The sequence below is a fragment of the Achroia grisella genome, unplaced genomic scaffold (assembly GCF_030625045.1).
Source record: "Achroia grisella isolate CSIRO2021 unplaced genomic scaffold, CSIRO_AGI_Agris_v1 utg2172, whole genome shotgun sequence".
NCBI lineage: Eukaryota > Metazoa > Arthropoda > Insecta > Lepidoptera > Pyralidae > Achroia > Achroia grisella.
In genome coordinates, this window is record NW_026712718.1 from 407,484 (window position 1) to 430,585 (window position 23,102).

Below are 23,102 nucleotides of genomic sequence, written 5' to 3' on the forward strand. Positions count from 1 at the left end.
CTGGTTTTAATACGACATCATCATTATGCAAAGTGGGCTGGTAATGATGACAGAGACGCCTACAATGTCACTTGTTTATGCTTCAAATAGCGTAGGTACATGTGCGTTACATGTGATAAATGTAGTGTGACCACACTTCCCGTTTTGAATGGGACAGTCTCGCTTTCGTCCCCCTATTTTTTTATTGAGGGGTTTGAACTATTGAGAGCTGCTTGGATCTGTAGCACTGCGACCTATATAGATCTATTGTGCTCGCCCTTTTTCAGAGTTACCTACCGCTACCTAGACCCGTCAGGGACAAGAATTGAAGGATATTCTTAGGAGCGATGGTTTTTATCTCCATAGGATAGAGTTTAAACTTTCCAAAGGAGATATTTCGTTTATGCATGAGTGGGCTACAACCACATAGGATCTGTAGTGGCGTTTCCTCTTCAGTTTGGCAAAATCAGCAGATTTTGTTTTGCAGACCCAAGTTTGCCATGTGTTTATTCAATTTGCAGTGACCAGTTTTTATCTCCTCAGGATAGAGTGTAAACTTTTCAAAGGAGATATTTCGTTTATGCATGAGGGGGCTTCAACCACATAGGATGTGTAGTGGCGTTTCATCTTCAGTTTGGCAAATTCAGCAGATTTTTGTTTTGCAGACCCAAGTTTGCCATGTGTTTATTCAATTTGCAGTGACCAGTTTTTATCTCCTCAGGATAGAGTGTAAACTTTCCAAAGGAGATATTTCGTTTATGCATGAGTGGGCTACAACCACATAGGATGTGTAGTGGCGTTTCCTCTTCAGTTTGGCAAATTCAGCAGATTTTTGTTTTGTAGACCCAAGTTTGCCATGTGTTTATTCAATTTGCAGTGACCAGTTTTTATCTCCTCAGGATAGAGTGTAAACTTTCCAAAGGAGATATTTCGTTTATGCATGAGGTGACTTCAACCACATAGGATGTGTAGTAGCGTTTCCTCTTCAGTTTGGCAAATTCAGCAGATTTTGTTTTGCAGGCCCAAGTTTGCCACGTCTTTATTCAATTTGCAGTGACCAGTTTTTATCTCCTCAGGATAGAGTGTAAACTTTCCAAAGGAGATATTTCGTTTATGCATGAGTGGGCTACAACCATATAGGATGTGTAGTGGCGTTTCCTCTTCTGTTTGGCAAATTCAGCAGATTTTGTTTTGCAGGCCCAAGTTTGCCATGTGTTTATTCAATTTGCAGTGACCAATAAGGGACCTATATTAGTCATGATGCATACATTGTTTCGATCCCTAGCTTCGTTTACTCTTAAATTCATTATCTTTTCGATAATACCTCGGTGCTATCAGGAAACTTGCTTAAACGGGTTACGACTATTGTATAGTTATGGTATTTTTTTATAGGTAAAAAGCTTTTTTTTCAAATTTTACATATTATAATTCTACCATCCTGCAAAACTCCTGTCGGGGTTTGTCTGCAGGCACGTATTTCGCTCTTATCTACTTACTAAATAGGTACATCTTATATATAAAATTCTCGTGTCACAGTTTTCGTTCCCATACTCCTCCGAAAGGGCTTGACCGATTCTCATGAAATTTTGTGAGCGTATTGAGTAGGTCTGAGAATTGGCCAAATTCTATTTTTCATCCCCCCAAATGTTAGGGGTAGTCCACTCCTAATTTTTTTTTTATTTTAAGGCAAAACAACGTTTGCCGAGACAGCTAGTGTTTATATATTATTTTAGACAATTTTAACGTACACATAAAATACAGTATTCCGTTTTACAATATTTAAGTATTAAATACTATTAAATAATTTAATTAATTAAATTTAAAGACAAGATTTTTAAATATATTAAGTTTCTAGGTTATATGTTTTTAATAAATGTTTTCTATAATTTATACAAAAGAATTTATATATATTTTTGTCTCTAATATGTTGAGGCATATTATTTCAGGCGATTTTAATTATAACATTCGATATCCATAATAATTATTTAGATGTTGAGGTGGGGTTTCATATTTCCCTTGTACATATTTCCTAGTTTCTATACTATAGCTTGTTCTCGTCATATGGTGTTGTTTGCAGTATATATGTAATAAGTATTTATGTATTTCTGATTATGTTATATAGGTACTACATTCTCTTTATTTAAATTGAAACGAAATCGGTGTTTTTTTAATTATTCAAGCTCATTTGAAAAAACTAAGAGCTAAGTTTCTTGTCAATTCTTCTTTGCTCATTCCGCTTTGCGCAGTCCGAACTGACGGTAGATTTAACATACAATTTTCACATCACAACTTTCTATGTTCATGTGTACTATGTTTTTATATTTTTTGACGGCCTCGGTGGTCTAGCGGTTTAGCACACGACCTTACATCCGACGGTCGCGGGTTCGATTCCTCGCATAGAATAACATTTATATAAATAGTACCCATAACACAAGCTTTGTTTAACTCTGAACTAGATGGCGCTGTGTGAATTGTCCTGAGATAAAATAAACAATTTTTGTGTATATAATTTTTATAATGTAATTTAAGTTAAATCATATTTACTGAGCAAAGCCAATACTCATTAAACGATTATTTGAATGACGAGCGTGCATGGCAATAGTTGTTCATGCACGGGATTTTCATTTAATTATAGACATAGACACCTATATATAAACATACTTTGTAAATAATCTGGCTTTAAAAAAAAGTAATTCAATTGAGTTTCTTGCAAGTCCTTCTCAATTGCATCTATATACTGAACTGGACGGTAGGGAAAAACTTATAATTTAAAAAATTACGTTTATAAGCGTCTAAAATGTCCTAATATGAATAAATGATTTTTTTAATCTTGAATTTTGTTAAAAGTCTCAAGGTGAAGTTCTAATAAAAACATCAAAACTCTCGAACATTCTACAACTGACAGCCCTGATTCCAAATAACACAGGTCTCAATTACGTACATAAGGGTCTAAAATTTCCATATGAATAAATGATTTTTTTAATCTTGAACTTTGTTAAAAGTCTCAAGGTGAAGTTCTAATAAAAACATCAAAACTCTCGAACATTCTACAACTGACAGCCCTGATTCCAAAGAACATAGGTCTCAATTACATACGTTCATAAGGGTCAAAAATTTCCATATGAATAAATGATTTTTTTAATCTTGAATTTTGTTAAAAGTCTCAAGGTGAAGTTCTAATAAAAACATCAAAACTCTCGAACATTCTACAACTGACAGCCCTGATTCCAAATAACATAGGTCTCAATTACGTTCACAAGGGTCTAATATTTCCATATGAATAAATGATTTTTTTAATCTTGAACTTTGTTAAAAGTCTCAAGGTGAAGTTCTAATAAAAACATCAAAACTCTCGAACATTCTACAACTGACAGCCCTGATTCCAAAGAACATAGGTCTCGTACCTTACCCTGTAACGGCGTGTCACAAGTCAAGAACACACCTGCAGTTCCGGGTACTATCACTTGTACACTTGAGTACAAAAAACTTAGCATAGATTGCAACAGCATGTTAGATGTTATCAGAGTTGCCTCACGGTGTTAGGCAACTGGATATGCTCGGTCGAGCATTTTCGCATCGACTCGTGTTCACAAGTAAGGGCCGTGGTTCGTGTACAACAAATTGTGCTGTTATTATGCACCGATGTGTATTCAATACTAACAGACGTTCGAATTTAGACCTTAATCAATTTAAATTATAAGTTTCAATATTGTTTGTTTGAATATTATGATCGAGTATTTTCGCATCGACTCGTGTTCAAAAGTAAGGGCCGTGGTTCGTGTACAACAAATTGTGCTGTTATTATGCACCGATGTGTATTCTATACTAACGGGTGTTCGAATTTAGACCTTAATCAATTTAAATTATAAGTTTCAATATTGTTTGTTTAAATATTGTTGTTATTTTCACATCGACTCGTGTTCACAAGTAAGGGCCGTGGTTCATGTACAACAAATTGTGCTGTTATTATGAATCGAATTGTATTAATTACTAACTGGTGTTCGAAATTAGACCTTAAACAATTTAAATTATAAGTTTCAATATTGTTTGTTTGAATATTGTTTCTTTAAATATTGTGATCGAGCATTTTCGCATCGACTCGTGTTCACAAGTAAGGGCCGTGGTTCGTGTACAACAAATTGTGCTGTTATTATGCACCGATGTGTATTCAATACTAACGGGTGTTCCAAATTAGACCTTAATCGATTTAAATTATAAGTTTCAATATTGTTTGTAATATTGTTATAGAATATTTTCGCATCGACTCGTGTTCACAAGTAAGGGCCGTGGTTCATGTACAACAAATTGTGCTGTTATTATGCACCGATGTATATTCAATACTAACAGACGTTCGAATTTAGACCTTAATCAATTTAAATTATAAGTTTCAATATTGTTTATTTAAATATTGTTATAGAATATTTTCGCATCGACTCGTGTTCAAAAGTAAGGGCTGTGGTTCGTGTACAACAAATTGTGCTGTTATTATGCACCGATGTATATTCAATACTAACAGGTATTCGAAATTAGACCTTAATCAATTTAAATTATAAGTTTGAATATTGTGATCGAGTATTTATGATATTTTAGTTTTATTTTGTTTGTGTATATGTAAAACGAAAAGATAATTCACACAACACCATCTAGTCCAAGTCCGTAAGTAGAACTTGTGTTATGGGTACTAGACAACTGATATAAATACTGATATATATATATATTTTTTTAAATAAATGTTATACATATTATACATAGAAAACACCCAGACAGATACAAACAATTGTATTCATGAATATAAATATTTGTACCGTGCGAACAATAGAACCCACAACCACCGGATCGTTTCGATCGGTTTTTTTTTTTAATAATAGAATTAGTAATTCGGAAAGCAACGTAAACAAAAAATATTCATTCATTCCATAATCATACATAAAAAAATACCCCAATCTTTCGTCTAACAGCTGTTTCCGCTTCGTTTACAGTATGTTTTATCTTTTTAAATTATGGTTATATTTCGGAGTAAGTCGTGACGGGCGGTAATTGATATGAAATAATCTATGCGCGGTATGCGAGGGAACCATGAGGTCATGGCTACTATATTCGCATGGTAAGGCAATTACATTAACCAGTTACATACATCTAATGCGTAAATTATCTACATTATTGCGAAATTATCGTCATACTCGTGAACAGTGCTGCTTGTGGGGATTAGTCTGTTCTGTTTACAGCCACTACATTATTATTTTTTGTTTAAAAATCAGTCTGTATTTTTGTAATCATGTACAAGCTCTTTTAAAAAGAATAAGAGCTGAGTTTCTTGTTAGTTCTTCAATACTACGTTTACATTCAGCCGCTTCCCCTGCCACTCGCGCTGCCGGAAATATTGCCGGGCGACAACTGAGCGAGAGGGCTGAATGTAAAAACCGCTGCTACTCGCGCTGTCAAACCGACAATCGAGGGAGCGCCGGGCAGCGCGAGTGGCAGCGCCAATGGCATGAGAAGTGTTTACACTCTCGCGCTGCTCACTTCCCTGCCCACGAGGGCTGAGTGTAAATTCGGCATTAGCTCTTAAGCTTAACTGATGGTAGATTTGACATACCATAAGGGGCCGTTCAAGTATTACGTAAGCACTATAGGGGGGCGGGGGGTCTTTTCTTTGCTTATTTTGGATGACATGGGGGTGGGGGAGTCTGTATGATGATTACGTCATCGGTCGTAATTTACTTTTTTTACACGAATGGCAACCCTCACATTGTCTTTGTTAAAAAAACAATACATTAATTGAGAAATGTTTACGTAAGCATGGGGGGAGGGGTAAGAGCTTTGCTTACTTTTGCTGACAACGGGGGATGAGGGGTAAATAATTGTGATAAATCTGCTTACGTAATACTTGAACAGCCCCTAAGACGTAGGTCTTATGGTATGTCAAATCTACATGAATTAAGATATTTTGATTTAATCTGCTGTCGCTGCCAACTCTGTGTAGGATAGCGTGAAGATAGACAGTTTTTTAAGTGCATAGCAATGGTAAACTGCCTGCACTAACGATATAACCTATAGGAGAATGATAATATGAGATGAAGTCGGGTAAGTTAGCCCATAACGGTGCATTCATTTTTTTTTATTTTATAACACAGTGGACAAACGAGCATGCGGCTCACCTGATGGTAAGTGATTACCGCCGCCCATGAGCACCCGCAACACCAGGGGAATTGCAAGTACTACTTACTTGTCGGCCTTTTAAAAAGGAATAAGCTCTTTTCTTGAAGGTTTCAATATCGTATCGGTTCGGAAATACCATTGCTGGAAGGTGATTCCACAATGTAGTTGTGCGAGGCAAAAAGTTTCTAGAAAACCGCACTGTGGAGGACCGCCATTCTTCCAGATGATCAGGATGGTATTTCAGTAAATTCATCGGACAGGGCTGTATTTAGAATAGAATAGAATAGAATAGAATAACATTTATTACATCACAACACAATAACAACGACGCTGACAGCTTCATATAAAGTATTATTTAATTTAAAAAACATAATAAAATCACAGCATGCAGTGAGTTTTCGTTTAAAATATAGTACCCGATTTTATACGCCTTAAAATAAAATTCATAAGTTGTAAAAGCTAAAAAAGCACACTATAAGTAAATATTTATGTTGATACCAAAATACGTAGCGATAAATAAAAAAAAAACATCCGAGAACATTTTAAGGTCTTTGGCCCAACCAAAGACCTTAAAATGTTCTCGGATATCGGAATCTTATTCCCGAAATAAAGTATGATAATAAAATGAGGAAATTCCAAACGATACGACATGAAATTACAATAAAAAAATATATATTAGTTATTACTGGCTACTCGCCCCGGCTTCGCACGGGTGTACATGTATTATACATATAAACCTTCCTCTTGAATCACTCTATCAATTAGAAATAACCGCTTCGAAATCCGTTGCGTAGTTTTAAAGGTTTAAGACTTTGTTTTATACTATGTAATGATGATACGGATATTATAATGATTTTGCGCTGTGGATACACGTGTTGTGTTTACATAATAATTCTTACGATTTAATACAAACAGACAGTTTCAATATAGCAATATATTTGATTTATAATATTAACTCATATGCATGTTAGTCTATATGGTATTTATAATATGGGCCTAGTTGCCTGAAATAAATAAATAAAATAATCATATATGCAATAAAATTGGAGTGTCTGTTTGTAATATTGAAATAACCGGTTTTTGACTACATGCATATGAATATAAATACGGTACTTACACCAAAATATCATTTTTTACAATTTTTGTCTGTCTGTCTGTTTGTTCCGGCTAATAACATTTTTTACATACATTACATTTTTTATGTCTGTTTGTTACGGCTAATCTCTGAAATGACCGGACCGATTTTGACGGGACATTTTTTGACAGCTGATGTAATTAGGAGTAACTTAGGCTACTTTTATTTTAGAAAAATAAAGTTAAATTCCACGCGGACAAATTCACGGGTACAGCTAGTCAAATATAAATGTTGTTGAGCCAATAATTTATAGTCACATGTTTACTATAGTCAGGTCAGAAGCGGATCCTATTGAATGTGACGCAAGATACATCAAAGGTCGCGGAACGGGTTCTATGGCAGACTCATCTAATGCAAAACTAATATTTGTATGGTGCACTTGTTGTAGTGTAAACGCGGTTTTTGTGTGCTAGTGTATCAGTTTTATTTAGTAACAGAATTTGAATTATAAGCATAGATAAAAAATGTATGTAGAAACATTTTTACGGCCTCAATTGTTTTTTTTTCGGACTACTCTAATGCTGTTGGCCTTTACAGCTTCACCGGATGATAGGGGGCGAGTGCAGATGGCACTCCAAACCGAAGGAACGACTTATGGAGCGGTTGAAATCCAACTCCCTTCTGAGGGCACCACTAGGGATTCGAACCTCGGCCCAGGCCGTTGTATTTTCGATCCCCGTTTGAATTGGACGGAGGATCGATCGGAGGGGGGCCTCAAGGGGTGGTGTAACGGTTTGTTTTCAATAGTTGCGAGATTTTTCTTTTTTTTCGGACTACTCTAACGCTGTTGGCCACAGCCCTTTACAGCTTCATGGACGATAGGGGACGAATGAAGATGGCACTCCAAACCCGTGGAAGGACTTATGGAGGCTGATAGCCAACTCCCGTCTGACGGATACTACTTTAGTCTGAGGCACCGCTAGGGGTTTGAACCAATTCTCGGGTGTCACCGAACGATAGGGGGCGAGTGATCTTCACTCGCTCCCTATCGTCCGGTGAAGCTGTAAAGGCCAGCCGCGGCCAACAGCATTATAATTGTACGAAAACAAAACCGTTAAATAAAGTTAGTAACGCAGAAAAGTTAAACAAACAAACAAAGTCATTTATATATATATATTGTAGGCGACGCACTACGTTATCAAAAAATTGTATCTTTTTTTTTTTATAAAATTAATTTTATTATTATATGTCCGTATATATACATAAATATACACGATACGTTCGTTCTTTGTAATTTTTTTAATAAATACATATGAGGGTGCGCACAATGTAATTAATATAAATCTACCCGTTTTCTACACAATATTGTAGTCGGATTCAGACGATCGCGGTGACGCTCGGTGTCACATATAAAATAAGTGCGTGCTCTCAGTTTGCGAAAATAAGTCGGTGTTTTAAACCTTCCTTTACATATATAATGCTAAAAAAAGATAAAGAATGCAAAATATTTTGTGCTTAAATTATTATTATCACTTAATACAAGATTCAAAAGCAACGAAAACAAATTTTATAAGTTTCTTGACTCTGGTGTTTTGAAACGATTCAAATAAATGTTCGGACAGCGTCCGATATTAATATTTTCCTTTATTTTGGAGCAAATCGCAGCCAAATGTTTGTCATTATGGACCTTTATTTATGGAGGATTTCCTTATCTATATAAAGAAATAGAGTTTAAGTGTCTGTTTGTAATTTCAAATTGTCAACGTTTCACTACATGCAAAAAGTTTTGATGTACAGTACTTAAAATTTTTGGCTTGTCAAAATTTTAGAGTCGATACACGTGTTGCAACGGGTGTAGATCTGATAACGGTCGAAGTTTGGTCACTAGTGGGGAAGATCGTAACGCTTCCCGTAACGGTGGTCAGGTTTCCGCACTGAATATTTGTGATGTCTCACATGCTAATGGTAGCTAAATTAAACAAAATAATAGAATAGAATTTATTAATTCGTTTTATACAGTAATGACATGTGCACAAGGAATAATATACACATTAAAAAAACAGAGTCAGTGTGGACCACAACTCAACATAATGCTGGAAACAGATTCCGGCGCTGATTTTCAGTTGGGCCCATAGTACGGACGCACATATATTACAATTAAAAAATACGCATACATTAACTTTATAAAACAGACATTATACAATTAAAAACAAAATTATGTCTATGAGAAAAAGATAATAAATAATAAAAAGAAAAATTATAATAATCGCAAAACATTATGTACGCCTTCAAATAATAATATAATAATACTAGCTGTCCCGGCAAACGTTGTTTTGCCTTTAAATAAAAAAAAAAATGGGGTTGATGATAGAAGAGTGAAAATTTAGGGGTGTGTGTAAAAATACAAATAGTAAATGACTTTTAAACTGTATTGCTATATATATCAGGCAATAATAAACAGATGGACATGAAAACGCAAATAGTACGACAACTGGGGTTACGAAGTTACGTACTTACGAAGTTTTGGTAAAAAAACTACAAATCCACATAATAAAAGAGTAAAAATAAAAACAATTGTCGAAAGAATGAAAAAACAATTTTTCGCGTGGACCACCCTTAACACTTAAGAGTATAAAAATTAATTAAAAACCTATTCTCTGACTTGGTGAATATACATAAAAGTTTCATCAAAATCGGTCAAGCCGTTTCGGAGGAGTATAAATTCGAAACCTGTGACTCGAGAATTTTATATATTAGATACATTTAGCAAATAACTGACATTCATATTACAGTTAAAATAAGAAACTGATGTTATCCATAACATAAACTCCAGATGCTGTATCACACGCTGCTCATCTTATCCAGTGTGGTGTTATCCAGCTGCGACGTGTCTCATCTGCAGCTCCAGGAAGACCACACGACGGAGCCGCCGCCACCGAAGCCCTATGTGTTCTCTTACACGGCCGGCAGGTACCCTGGTCATGCTGATAGACAGCATACCGAAGTTAGTGACGGCAGTGGAGTCATTAGAGGTGAGATTCTTGTATGTAATAATAACACACACCCACACAACTGAGCACACACACCCACACACATACATACACACACACACATAACGATTGTTCAAGAAAACAAATATTTAAATTAAACTAAAAAATAATAGTAAATTGTTGGTAAGTTTTTTTTAATTTTTTGTATCAAAAAGTGTATATCTGTTAATTTTTATAATGTGGCATTAGAAAGAAGAAGAAGAGAAGAGAAGACATACAATCCTAAATTTTTACCAGGGATGTTATGGATATGAAATTTCGGATCGGAGGTTTCGGATATAGGAATGATTATTATACCGGACACGGATACGGATGTGGATATGAAATTATTTCAGATTATCCATTAGTTTCGGATAATTTCAGTTATGAATATTATTTTTTTAAGGAATTTCAAAAGTAAAATTACAAATAGCTCATAAAATAGTTACATAACTTGTCTCTATTAGGCTCCGCTCCTATCCGATATTATCCGAAACTTTTATTTCGGATTCGGTTACGGTTACGAATATTTTTTATATCGGATATCCGATAGTTTCGGTTACGGCTACGGAGCTCCCTAACATCCCTGATTTTTACCCATCTACCATCAACCTTTATTTTTCAATAGCGATATTAATTTATATGGCAAAATAACTTTTAGTAGGACAGTAGTTATTTAATAAAAATCATTATAAAACTGTGAACTATCCCTCAAATCTTAGTTCAGGCTTTAACAGTTAGGTAGTAGGATTCACAGTTATGAAATTTCTCAGTGTTATTTTAAGACAGTAACTGAGTTTCTTGCCATTTCCAAACTGAACTGTGAAATCTTAATCTTACATATATTATAAGCGCGAAAGTTTAATATATATGTTTGTTACAAAATATAATAATTACAATTTATTGAAATTAATAGTTATAAATGACTTGTAAATATTAATTATCTGTTTATTGGACAAAAGTTGTGTTTCATTATGTATACCCTAGATATGAATAATTTAATTATAATCATGAAGTAAAGAGATTGAAAAGCTTATTTTATTATGTTTATTACTAATTATTATTATATTAAACATTAGAATTTACCAAAATGTCTAACAGGATGCAATAAAGCACAGTCTGCCAAAATTTAATTTATTGTTTGTTTTGTTTATTGTCTCTGTTATGTAAGATTAGGCTAAGATTTGATCCTGGATGTATAAGTTATTATATTAAAATGTTCTCTAAGTAATAGTGTAATTGTTACACCATCTTGTATATACCATATAGATTGATTATAATTAGACTTGTCATAAGTGTCTGTTATGGACCTATATGAATAATATTTTTTGAATTTTGAATTTTGAATTTTACTGTTTCACGCTAAAACTACTAAACGTATTTTGATGAAATTTAATAGTAATATTGCTTATACATCAGAGTAATACATAGGCTATATTTTATATTGAAATTTAACGCGGGAACCCCTGGGACAGCTAGTAATATTATAAACGCGAAAGTCTGTGAGTATGGATGTTTACTCTTCACGAAAAAACTATTGAACGGATTATGATAAAACTTTGCAGTAATATAGCTTGTAAATCAGAAGAACACATAGACTATAACTTAATAAGATATTATGTAAATTAAGCGAAATATAACGATAAATGTCATATAAGTGTGACGAACATGCGCGGGTCAGCTAGTATGAAATAATATCGAATTGTTCAATTTCTTTCAGGCTCATTCTCCTACGTGGACCCTCGCCAGAAGGTCCGCACTGTGGACTACATAGCAGACAAGGAAGGCTTCCACCCGATCCTGAACGATGCTCCTCCTGAACATCCAGCTGACTCTGAGTCTGTGGCGCAAGCTAAAGACAAACACTACCGGCTGTATGCTAAAATTGCTGAGGAGCATGCACACCAACCTCATCCATTGGGTAACGAAAATGATAATCAACATAAGCAAATTGACAAACAAAGTAATGGCCTACCAGGTGGAAAGTTAGAACTGTCGATTGTAATAATAATAATTCGTTTAAAAACTCACCATCATTGTCATTTCTTTCATAGAAGTCATTGTTTGGTGTCAAGTCTATCACCCTATCAAAGGAGATATGTAAAATACATATCATTACATAGTATAAAACAAAGTTACTGTCCTGTCTATCCGTCCTTATATATGCTTAAATCTTTAAAACCACGCAACGGACTTTGAAGCGGTTTTTTTTATTAGAGTGATTCAAGAGAAAGGTTTATCTAAATATATATAACTCAAAGGTGACTGACGTAGTGATCTATCAACGCACAGTGATGCGGCTCGAATGAATGCTCAGATGGTAGGTGATGTTGCGGCTCGAATGATAGATGGTAGGTGTTGATGGCTTCAGCAGATTACGGGGTGAATACATGATAGATTTTGCTTGATTTCTTGAATTTAATTGGTAAATAGTATTATAAATTACAAATTAGGATTAGTGAACAAATTGTACGTTACATCAATCGGTTGATATTTCAAGTCTGTTACGTTACGCAGCGAATTTAAAAATCATTCGATCGATATAATTATTATATATTATTATAATTAGTATATTAGTTCACTCCACCAAATTTGTAATTAATAGTATATTTACCATTAAATTTAAGATAGTAAGCAAATTCTATCATTTTCAACAACCCTGTAATCTGCTGAAGCCATCAAACCAACCATCTATCATTCGAGCCGCAACATCACCTACCATCTGAGCATTCAAGCCGCAACATCACCTACCATCAGAGCATTCAAGCCGCAACATCACCTACCACTATGCTAAATAGAATAGAAATACATTGTAAAACAATTACAGTATAATTGCCGCTTACTTTGTAACGAGTTTCTAAATGATAAAGTGTTAGTTATGACATTGTCGTGTCGATAATTGTATAGTTAATAACGTAATTACAATACGAACATACAATTTATAATTTACGACGCTCGCGTGTCACCTAACTTATTTTTTATTTAATAATACTAATAATAATAACTTAGGACAATTCAAACAGGCATTTCGACAATAAATATATTACTACGACAATAATTTATTCCCTTAGGGGTGGAATTTATCAAAATCCTTTCTTAGAGGATGTACGTCATAGTGGCTTTATGCATGCAAAGTCTCAGCCCGATCGGTTTAAAATTGACAAAGTTTCATAAAAACTTTCATCCCCCATTTTATCCCCTTGGGGGTGGAATTAATCAAAATCCTTTCTTAGCGGATGCCTATGTCATAACATCTACCTGCATGCCAAATTTCAGCCCGATCCGTCCAGTGGTTTGGGCTGTGCGTTGATAGATCGCTAAGTCAGTCACCTTTGAGTTATATGTATTTAGATTATTAGAGCAATACAAACAATTAGACTCATCACTCAGTAGGAATTGAACCCGCGACCATCGGAAGTAAGGCGGAAGTAAACCGCTAAACTACCGAGGCCTTCAAACATTACTTTGTTACTACTTGGAAATGCCATGTAATATTTAATGAGCAATTTGTAATGGATACTTTTCAATCAATACAATAGATCAAATGCATGATTCATTGACACTGTAATGAACATAATGATGAGATTAAACACCCGGAAACCATAAAACAAGAAGATAAAATTAATTTATTTAAAACAAGGCTTAAAGAACTACTGACCGACAAAACTTACTATACAATAAAAGATTTTTTAACAGACGTACTATAGGAGCTAACTGGACACTACAACAGATCTGAATTTTAAATTTCATTTTGGGAATGAGTCATCTACGAAATTGCCAACTCTTTAAACATGTGTTAGTCCATGTGTATTGTTGATTTATCATATGTAAATTTATGTATATGCATGTGCAATTATAAATAAATAAATATAAAAAAAAACTATTAAAATGTATAGAAATCAACCTTCTGGATTTGCCTGGAGTTTTTAGGGAGTATTTTGTATCCCATAGCATTGATAGTGTAAATTGAAATGTATATTATGTGATATTAGCTATGTTTATGAATATCAAGTTTTTTGTATTAATATTTTTCACTACCGTTCAGTTCAATATATAGATTCAATTGAGAAAAACTGGCAAATAGACAACTTAAACTCAACTAATTTTTATTTTTTTAAAAAGCCAGTTTATTTACTTATATGGATGTATATGTTTAACATTAAATGAAAACCAACTATCGCCATGTACGTTTGTCATTGTCATCATATTATATAGAGTAATTTTCCTAAATGTTATTTCTTGTATTCCCTTCAGGCGACTCAACTCCCCGCCAGTCAGCGGCTGTAGCGCTTGCGTCAGCGAAGCACGCCCAACTGTTCAAAGTAATAGCAGAGCAGCACGCCAGGATAGCAGCGGAACGAGAAGCGCTGCAGCGGGAAGAAGAGGAGAAACAAAACCTGCAGGAATTAGGACATTAGAACAATATTGCACTCCAAAGAAATTTCAAACCACATTCGACAATGCAACTCCCACTCTATTTCTAGAACATTCAATTAATTTTAGCGGGAAAGTGTAAATTCATCAGTAGCCGCCATCTTTATTCTTTTTTTTTATTTTAATAATTGGATATTTCTCTCTATTTCTGGAATATTCAGTTACTTTTGGCGGGAAAGTGTAAATTCATTAGCGCGGTAGCCGCCATCTTTATTCTTTTTAATATTTGGATATCTCTCTATTTCTGGAACATTTAATTACTTTTGGCGGGAAAGTGTAATTCATTAGCGCGGTAGCCGCCATCTTTATTCTTTTTTTAAATTTTAATGTTTTAAAACATATCTCTCCTTATATTTTATCAACTAGCTAGATCTCGTAGGAACTCTCCCTTATTAACAAAATTGCTTTTTTATTGCAATTAAATTGACACAAATGTTTTTAAAGATGGCGCTTCTGAAGTTCATTTAACCTCAAATATTTGGTTACTCGTGTATCTTCGAGGTTAGTATAAAAAAAATATATTTTGTAATATATTGCAATTTATTTGATGTATGTATGTAATATAAAAAGAATTTATATGGAGGTAGATGATGACGATTGAATGCAAATTTGAAAGCATAATGTAATAAGAGTGTTTTTAATTCTTGATTGATCATTTTTTTTAATAACACATGACTGTTTATCTTAGTACTTATGTCAAAAATATCACTATTGATTGGCATTGGCATCTACCTGCATGCCAAATTTCAGCCCGATCCGTCCAGTGGTTTGGGCTGTGCGTTGATAGATCACTATGTCACCTTTGAGTTGTATATATTTAGATTACAAACTATTGAAAGATACTGTAATTTAAGTTTAAAATATGGTATGGTTTTAGTTTTATTGAGTATCAAAATTTGAATTGTGCCAATATATATGAGAAGGGCTAGAGATCGTGCCCAGTGGTATGCCTTGGGAGAGGCCTTTGTCCAGCAGTGGACTGCAGTGGGCTGTTGATGATGTGCCAATATGAATTTTTGGATTCTATCCAAAATGTTTTCTTTTTCTTTATAACTACCTATATATTAGGCATTTAAGTATATTTTAGGTAAATACATGAATTTCAAGCACTCTTCCATGTAATGATTCCCATACAAAATTTACAATTATTTATATAGCAAAATGAGTTTAAAGATTTTGCACCTTTTTGATTTTTTGTTTCATTGCTGTGTCATGGTGAACAAAAAAAAAATTAAACAATTATCATTTAAGATATTTTTAAGTTTTTACGAGATCGAGGAACAGCAATTATATTTCTAAATATATATATACCACAGATGACATAATATGATATATATTTTATAATACAGTCTTCAATTTTTAATTAAACAGCTATACCTATATACAGTATATATACGTATGCAGCACATAGGCTATGGTAACCATTTACCATCAGATGGGCCGTATGCTTGATTGCCACCATCCTAGTATAAAAAAAGACTATAAAATTCTGATGTATAAGCTATATTATTGTAAAGTTTAATTATAGTTCTTATAAGCTACATTACTGTACAGTTACATCAAAATCAGTTCTGTACTTTTTGCCTAAAACAGTAACATACATGCATACAAACTCACAAACTTTCGCGTTTATAATATTAGTTAGGTGCAAAACAATCTTTGATAGTGATTTAATCATAATATTTGATATCTGTGATCAATCATCGGATTTTATTACACTTATTTTAATATAATTATTTAGCAAAGATAGATTATATTCGTATATTATCTGTAAGACTACTGTAAAATACTCTTTAAATTGTTATTTTCGACGTTAGCTAGTCTCAGTGACAATTTATTTTCTACTTTTGTAAATGAAATTAAATGATAAAAAATATTTTGTATTATTTATAAAATTGTACAAAATAATAAATATTTTTCTATTCTTGCTTTTTATTTTATTTTGTTACTAGCTACTCGCCCTGTACATGTATTATATATATGAACCTTCCTCTTGAATCACTCTATCTATTAAAACCGCTTCAAAATCCGTTGCGTAGTTTTAAAGATTTAAGCATACATAGGGACGGACAGACAGCGACAGCGACATTATTTTATACTATGTAATGATAATGTTACTAATATACTTGGACAACTTACACAGTGCCACCTATTCCCAAGCTAAGCAAAGTTTGTGTTATGGGTACTAGATATTTAATATACGTAGAAAACAGCCAGACATGAAACAATCAAACAAATCAATACAAATGTTTGTACGAGGAATCGATTATTATAATATATTGCGAGAGATGCTGGTAGATATTTATCACAGCAGAGCGCAGTGACAGGAGTGTATAAACCAAAATGTATATAAAGAAAATCATATTTTGATATGTATAAAATTTTATATATATAATAATAAACTTTATTCATAAATGCACGGTACAATTAAATATAGTTAGCCCTGGCTTTCGATTTAGGTGAAACCTGTGTCACGAAAGCCAGTTCCCTCCAACATTCTGTAAACATTTTTTGGTACATCTGCAGTTGTGTACATAAAGGAATACAAAAAAAAGAAAAAATGTATAAAGAGACGCTATTCTTTTTGACATACTAGATTGTACTGGACTTTTATTTAATACAGTGTACTGAGAAAAAAAAAAAAAATCAAAGCAATAAGTACTTATATATAAAATTCTCATGTCACAGTTTTTGTTCCCATACACCTCCGAAACGGCTTGACCGATTCTGATGAAATTTTGTGAGCGTATTGAGTAGGTCTGAGAATCGGCCAACATCTATTTTTCATCCCCCTAAATGTTAGGGGTAGTCCACCCCTATTTTTTTTTATTTTAAGGCAAAACAACGCTTTCCGGGACAGCTAGTAATATATAAAAGTAACGGTGATTCAAATTGTAGGTTTAACAGTTATAACCTTAATTATATATCGCTCATTATGTAGGATTATTTATATATATAAATAAAATTGGAGTGTCTGTTTTGTAATATCGAAATAACCGTCTTTTACTACATGCATATGAATATAAATACAGTACATATACCAAAACTACATTTTTTATCATTTTTATCTGTCTGTCTGTTTGTACCGTCTAATCTCTGAAATGGCTGGTTCGATTTTGACGGGACTTTTATTGGCAGGTAGGGGATGTAATAAGGAGTAACTTAGACTACTTTAATTTTAGAAAAATAAAGTTTATTTCCACGCGGACGATTTCGCTTGTATTGTAATAAATTAAATAACAGTTCCTTTGCTACCCAGTATTAAAGAACTAAATATAGTGTGTTAAGATTATATTACTAGGTGATATCCGCGACTTCAGGTATGTGCGCAGAGTTAGTAGTTCAACTACCATATTTTCTTCTCCTCGGTCCTATCTATCTTTATACCAAAATTCATCGAAATTGGTTCTGCTTCTTTTTCATAAATTATAGCATAAGTGTTCTTCTGATATGAGCTATATTGTTGTATAGTTTCATTAAAATCTATTAAGTAATTTTTACGTAAAAAAATCCATACACCCATACATACATTTTCGCTTTTACAAAATATAATATAAAACTCTCGTATCAGTGTTTGTAACAAACCTCCTCCGAAATGGCTTGACCGATTGTTATAATATTTTGCGTGTATATTCAGTAAATCTCAGAATATGCATAAACTATTTTCATACCCCGGGTTCGATTCTCGCCCGGTGCAAACATTTGTATTCATGAGTATGATTGTTTGGATCGGTCTAAGCGTTTTCTATGTATATTATTTGTGTATTTATAAAAAAAAAATAGTATCTATATCAGTTGTCTAGTACCCATAACACAAGCGCGTTACCGTGGGACTAGATGACGCTATAGGTTATTTATTTATTTGTTAATAAACAATGAAAACACATGTATAGTAATGAAATAAATGTTTATTGGTTCAATGTTGTTGGGTCATACGTCTAGCCGTAGTCCTTTGTTGCGTTCAACCAGTGCTGTCTGGAAAAAAAAAATATGTGAAAATATATTTATACTCATTTTAAACCCTTATTGATATTATAAATGCGAAAGTAAGTCTGTCTATCTGTCGCGATTTCACGCTAGAACTACTGAACCGATTTAAAATAAACTTTGATACACAGATAGTTTAGACCAGAACATTAAACGCTAGACACAGCTTTAGGTTGGCTGGAAGAGATCTCTTGCAGATAAGCCCACCCTTGCTCGAATATTTGTATAATTATCTATATTTATTAATATAACAAGTGCAATAAAGCATATTATATTATGGTGGCTGGTTCGATTCCTCACACGGCACAAATATTTGTATTCATGAGTATGTTTCAATCGGTCGGGTGTTTTCTATATATATAGTATGTATTTATATCAGTTGTTTAGTATCTAACACAAGCTCTAGCTGGACTTGGGTCTAGATGGCGCTGTTTGAATTGTCCTGATATTATTATGAAAAATCTTACTAGATGGCGCTGCCGTTGCTGGTGGTGCTGGTGGCTGCGATGGTGGCTGCGATGGTGGTTGCTGAGGTCTACCACCCCCTCCTCCATTACATCCAGCTCGCTTTGCACCTTCTTTCAGAGCAGCTGGCTTATCACCCACGGACATGCCGCTCTATATATATATAAAATATATAGTCCAATATTATTAAAAGAAATAAAATAGAAATAATCTTTATTCAATCAATTCAATCTTTTGAATAGTCACATTTTTTATTCTATCACACATTCGGAACGCAGAGTCATCACAAAGTGAGGAACTTTTTTTTTTTTATTGGGTTGTTTGGGCTATTGTCAGATGTGTAGCACCTGTAGCACTGCGACCTACATAGATCTATTGTGCTCGCCCTTTTCAGAGTTCGCTACCTAGACCCGTCAGGGACAAGAATTGAAGGATATTCTTAGGAGCAATCGTTTTTATCTCCTCGGGAAAGAGTGTAAACTTTCCAAAGGAGATATTTCGTTTATGCATGAGTGGGCTACAACCACATAGGATGTGAAGCGGCGTTTCCTCTTCAGTTTGGCAGAATCTGCAGATACTTGTCGTGCATAGGCCTAGCTTAGCCATATGCGTGTTCAATTTGCAGTGTCCTGTGAGGGCCCTAGTCATCATGCATATGTTGTTTTTACTCAATTGCAGTAATCTATTGGAGTATTTGGTCGAGAAGCCCGATATAAGGTCTTTTGAATGTATTAATCCTGGCATTTCTTGCCAGTGATTCAGTGCTTCTCGTTTGGTTATTAATTTGAGATGTCCCAGTTTTAGGCAACGAGGCACACCACAGAAGGGTGAGGAACTTGCGTGTTGCTCTTTTAAAATCTAAATATATATAACTCAAAGATGACTGACATAGTGATCTATAAACGCACAGCCCAAACCACTGGACGGATCGGGCTGAAATTTTGGATGCAGTTATGACGTAGGCATCCGCTAAGAAAGGATTTTGATTAATTCTATCCCCAAGGGGATAAAATAGGGGATGAAAGTTTGTATGAAACTTTGTCAATTTTAAACCAATCGGGCTGAGACTTTGCATGCATAAAGCTACTATGACGTAGGCATCTCCTAAGAAAGGATTTTGATAAATTCCACCTCTAAGGGGATAAGTTAACACGAGCGAAGCCGCGGGCAAAAGCTAGTGTAAATATATTTGGTGGTTATTCATAAACCGTCATATGAAGTAAAATAGAAATAGTAATCTTTATTAAAACAAACTTAATATAAACCTTTTTGAATAGTCATAGTATCATACAGAACGCAGACTCATCACTAGGAGAACGAGAAAGAGACTTGCGTGTTGCTCTTTGAAAATGTAAAGTATTTTTTACATTTTCAAAGAACAATTTTAGTCGGTAAGTACTCAGAAACATACAATTACAATACACTTAAAATTAACAAAAACAATAAAACACACACAAAACAAAACAAAAACAAACATTAAGAAGAATTACCAAATAAATATTTTGATATACTTATACAAATTTCGTGTCACATGTTTGTTCGCGATGGAATCATAAAGTACTGAACCGATTTTGGTGTAATTTTATACGTATACTTAGCAGCTCTGAGAATAGACTAATAGAGAATATATAGAAATTTCATTTCATTTCACATGTTTGTCCGTGATGGAATCATAAAGTACTGAACCAATTTTGGTGTAATTTTATACGTATACTTAGCAGCTCTGAGAAAATATATATTCTCTATTCTCAGTCTATCTGAGAATAGAGAATATATATTTTCTATATCCTTAAGTGTAAGGGTGGCAAAAAATATACGAAGTGTTAAAGGCGAGCCACCCAAAAAAATATCTCTATTTATTACATACATTTTTTTTTAAAGTACTTAATACATTTGTTTATTTTATTTTTTCGAAACACTTCTTTTGAAAAAATAAAATAAGCACTTTATAAAGAATAGAAAATCATTCATTCAAATAAACTCACATTGAAGCACTTTTGACTAGTCATCAAATTTTTTTAATCTACCGCTCATAAAATTGTCGAAAAACTTTAAGCTCAAAAAACTTAAAAAAAAATGTCGAATAAATAAAGATGTTTTTTTTAGGTGGCCCGGCCCGCCTTTAGTTTCAATGGCAACTAAATGTACTTTCCCAAGAATGTAGCGACAACTTTTGCGCATTCTGTCGCATTTTTTAGATCTTTATGCCCAACATCATTGTGTACAAACGACAGGTCAACAGATCGGCCATAGTCTGGGATGGCGCTCCGCAGTCACAAGCCTCCCTTGAAGCGACACCCCATTTTACCAAGTTGTACCTGCAGCGACTGATCTGAGTTAGGAGTCTATTAAGCGATTTCCAAGTGGGCCATTTCAGGTCGCTACCTGCAACCTGCAATGGTCCAATTCGGATGCAAGCAGGGGCGGATCTACCCAAGGCACCACCCCACAACCAGGCCCCTGGAGGCGCGCGCGTGTACCCACGCGCCTCCACGAGAAGGTAGGATGCAAGTCATAGCACCCTAACCAGAGAGAGGGGGCCTGTCCTACAACATCTACAGGACAGGCCAAGCCGCCGAAGTCTGGGTTGAGTGCCAAGTGCGAACCCCGGACTTCGGCCCGCGGCACCTCGAGGTATACCGTGTGGTTTTTTAGTGGGTACGAGTCCCACACACCACCTCGCCATCCCTCCGGCGGGGTGACGGTCTTGTTGAACATTTTTCCACACGATAAAAAAATAGGGGGCGGATCTACCCAAGGGCTTTTTGGGCTGCAACCCGATGCAACGATATTTAGAATATAAAAAAATATCTAGTGTTCGGACATCGTTGGCTCGCCGGACAGGAGTCCACGTGCAATGCTGCGGGGCGCGGCTCGAGGGGGGTGCGAATAGCACCGCACCGACCTGCCCTCAGTTCTGATCTCGCCACCGAATTACTACAAGAGCGCTCAATATTCTATCTCTTTCTCTGTATTTTTTATATTTAAATTATTATACGAAATTACAGTCCATAATCAACCTTTAATTTAAAAGTCAAAAGTAGGACCCTACTTTAATGGTCCTTCGAGCCGGAATGTTGAAAAACCTATCATAACACAACCCTGAGATCAGGGGGGAAGGGATTGTTAGTAATGTGGACTGATGACCCCATTAGTAACAATGTACCATGTCAGATCGACCTCCACGTGGTTTCCCCTGGAAACCATCGTGATAAATTCCTGGTGAATTTGTCACGATGTGCTAACTGACCTGACCTCATGCTCATCTTATCATCCCCCACTGGTGCCCCGCCAGCGTAAACCGTTAGCGCAGGCGGGTGCACCATTCCATTATAATCCATAAAAAAAAACCCTGACATCAATCAACACATGCATGCGCGCCTCTATCGGGAATTTCTGGTCGGTTCTTTTTGGTCGGTGTATTTTTTTATTTGAGTAATACAATTAGATAGGCTCCTAAGTAGATTCGGTCCAGGGCCCCACAAATTCACGATCCACCCCTGGATGCAAGATAGAAGCCTCTCCGCGGTGCACCTGGAAACGGCTAGACATAATATCGCAGCATCTAGGCTAGCCAATCCTCTCACCACAATAGCAACTTAAACTTTTCAAAACTGTTTTTATTTCTCATTAAATTGAAAAATATTTCTATTACTTACCACAACTGCAAACACAATGGCTAAAATAGCCAACACGTATGCCAAAACCTTCATGTTAGTACTACTGTATTACTCGTATGTTACTAAGCAACTGATAAATATAAAATAGGTCCTGTATTATATAGTGTAAGTACAGGAAATATAACAATTGTCGATGTACCAGTGGAAATATTGAGTGTTACAGCCATTATAAATAATGAGATAATATTACACCTATAAATAATATATTTTTTTTATATAATATACATGTACATATATACATATTTATATTGACGTATTTTAGTTAACTATCTAAGATAGTCGGTGTTGAGAAAC

The 23,102-nt window shown here is 34.6% G+C and overlaps 1 protein-coding gene and 1 long non-coding RNA gene across 2 annotated transcripts in view; one reads left to right on the forward strand and one right to left on the reverse strand.

Annotated features, from left to right (window-relative positions):
- The window catches only part of LOC131842403 (cuticle protein 16.8-like), a 28,270-nt gene extending 13,393 nt beyond the window's left edge, over positions 1-14,877 (forward strand). Inside the window, exons 2-4 of the mRNA XM_059190939.1 lie at positions 10,047-10,245; positions 11,963-12,163; positions 14,497-14,877. Coding sequence (XP_059046922.1) covers positions 10,047-10,245; positions 11,963-12,163; positions 14,497-14,660 — 564 coding nt within the window. The 3' untranslated portion in view covers positions 14,661-14,877. The remainder of the gene's footprint in view (positions 1-10,046; positions 10,246-11,962; positions 12,164-14,496) is intronic.
- Positions 14,878-18,582: 3,705 nt separating this feature from the next.
- On the reverse strand, positions 18,583-22,866 carry LOC131842406 (uncharacterized). Its single transcript, XR_009357492.1, has 3 exons — positions 22,788-22,866; positions 19,131-19,281; positions 18,583-18,651 (listed from the first exon to the last, which is right to left on the reverse strand). It is a non-coding gene; the product is annotated as an uncharacterized LOC131842406 (long non-coding RNA).
- Positions 22,867-23,102: the final 236 nt, after the last annotated feature.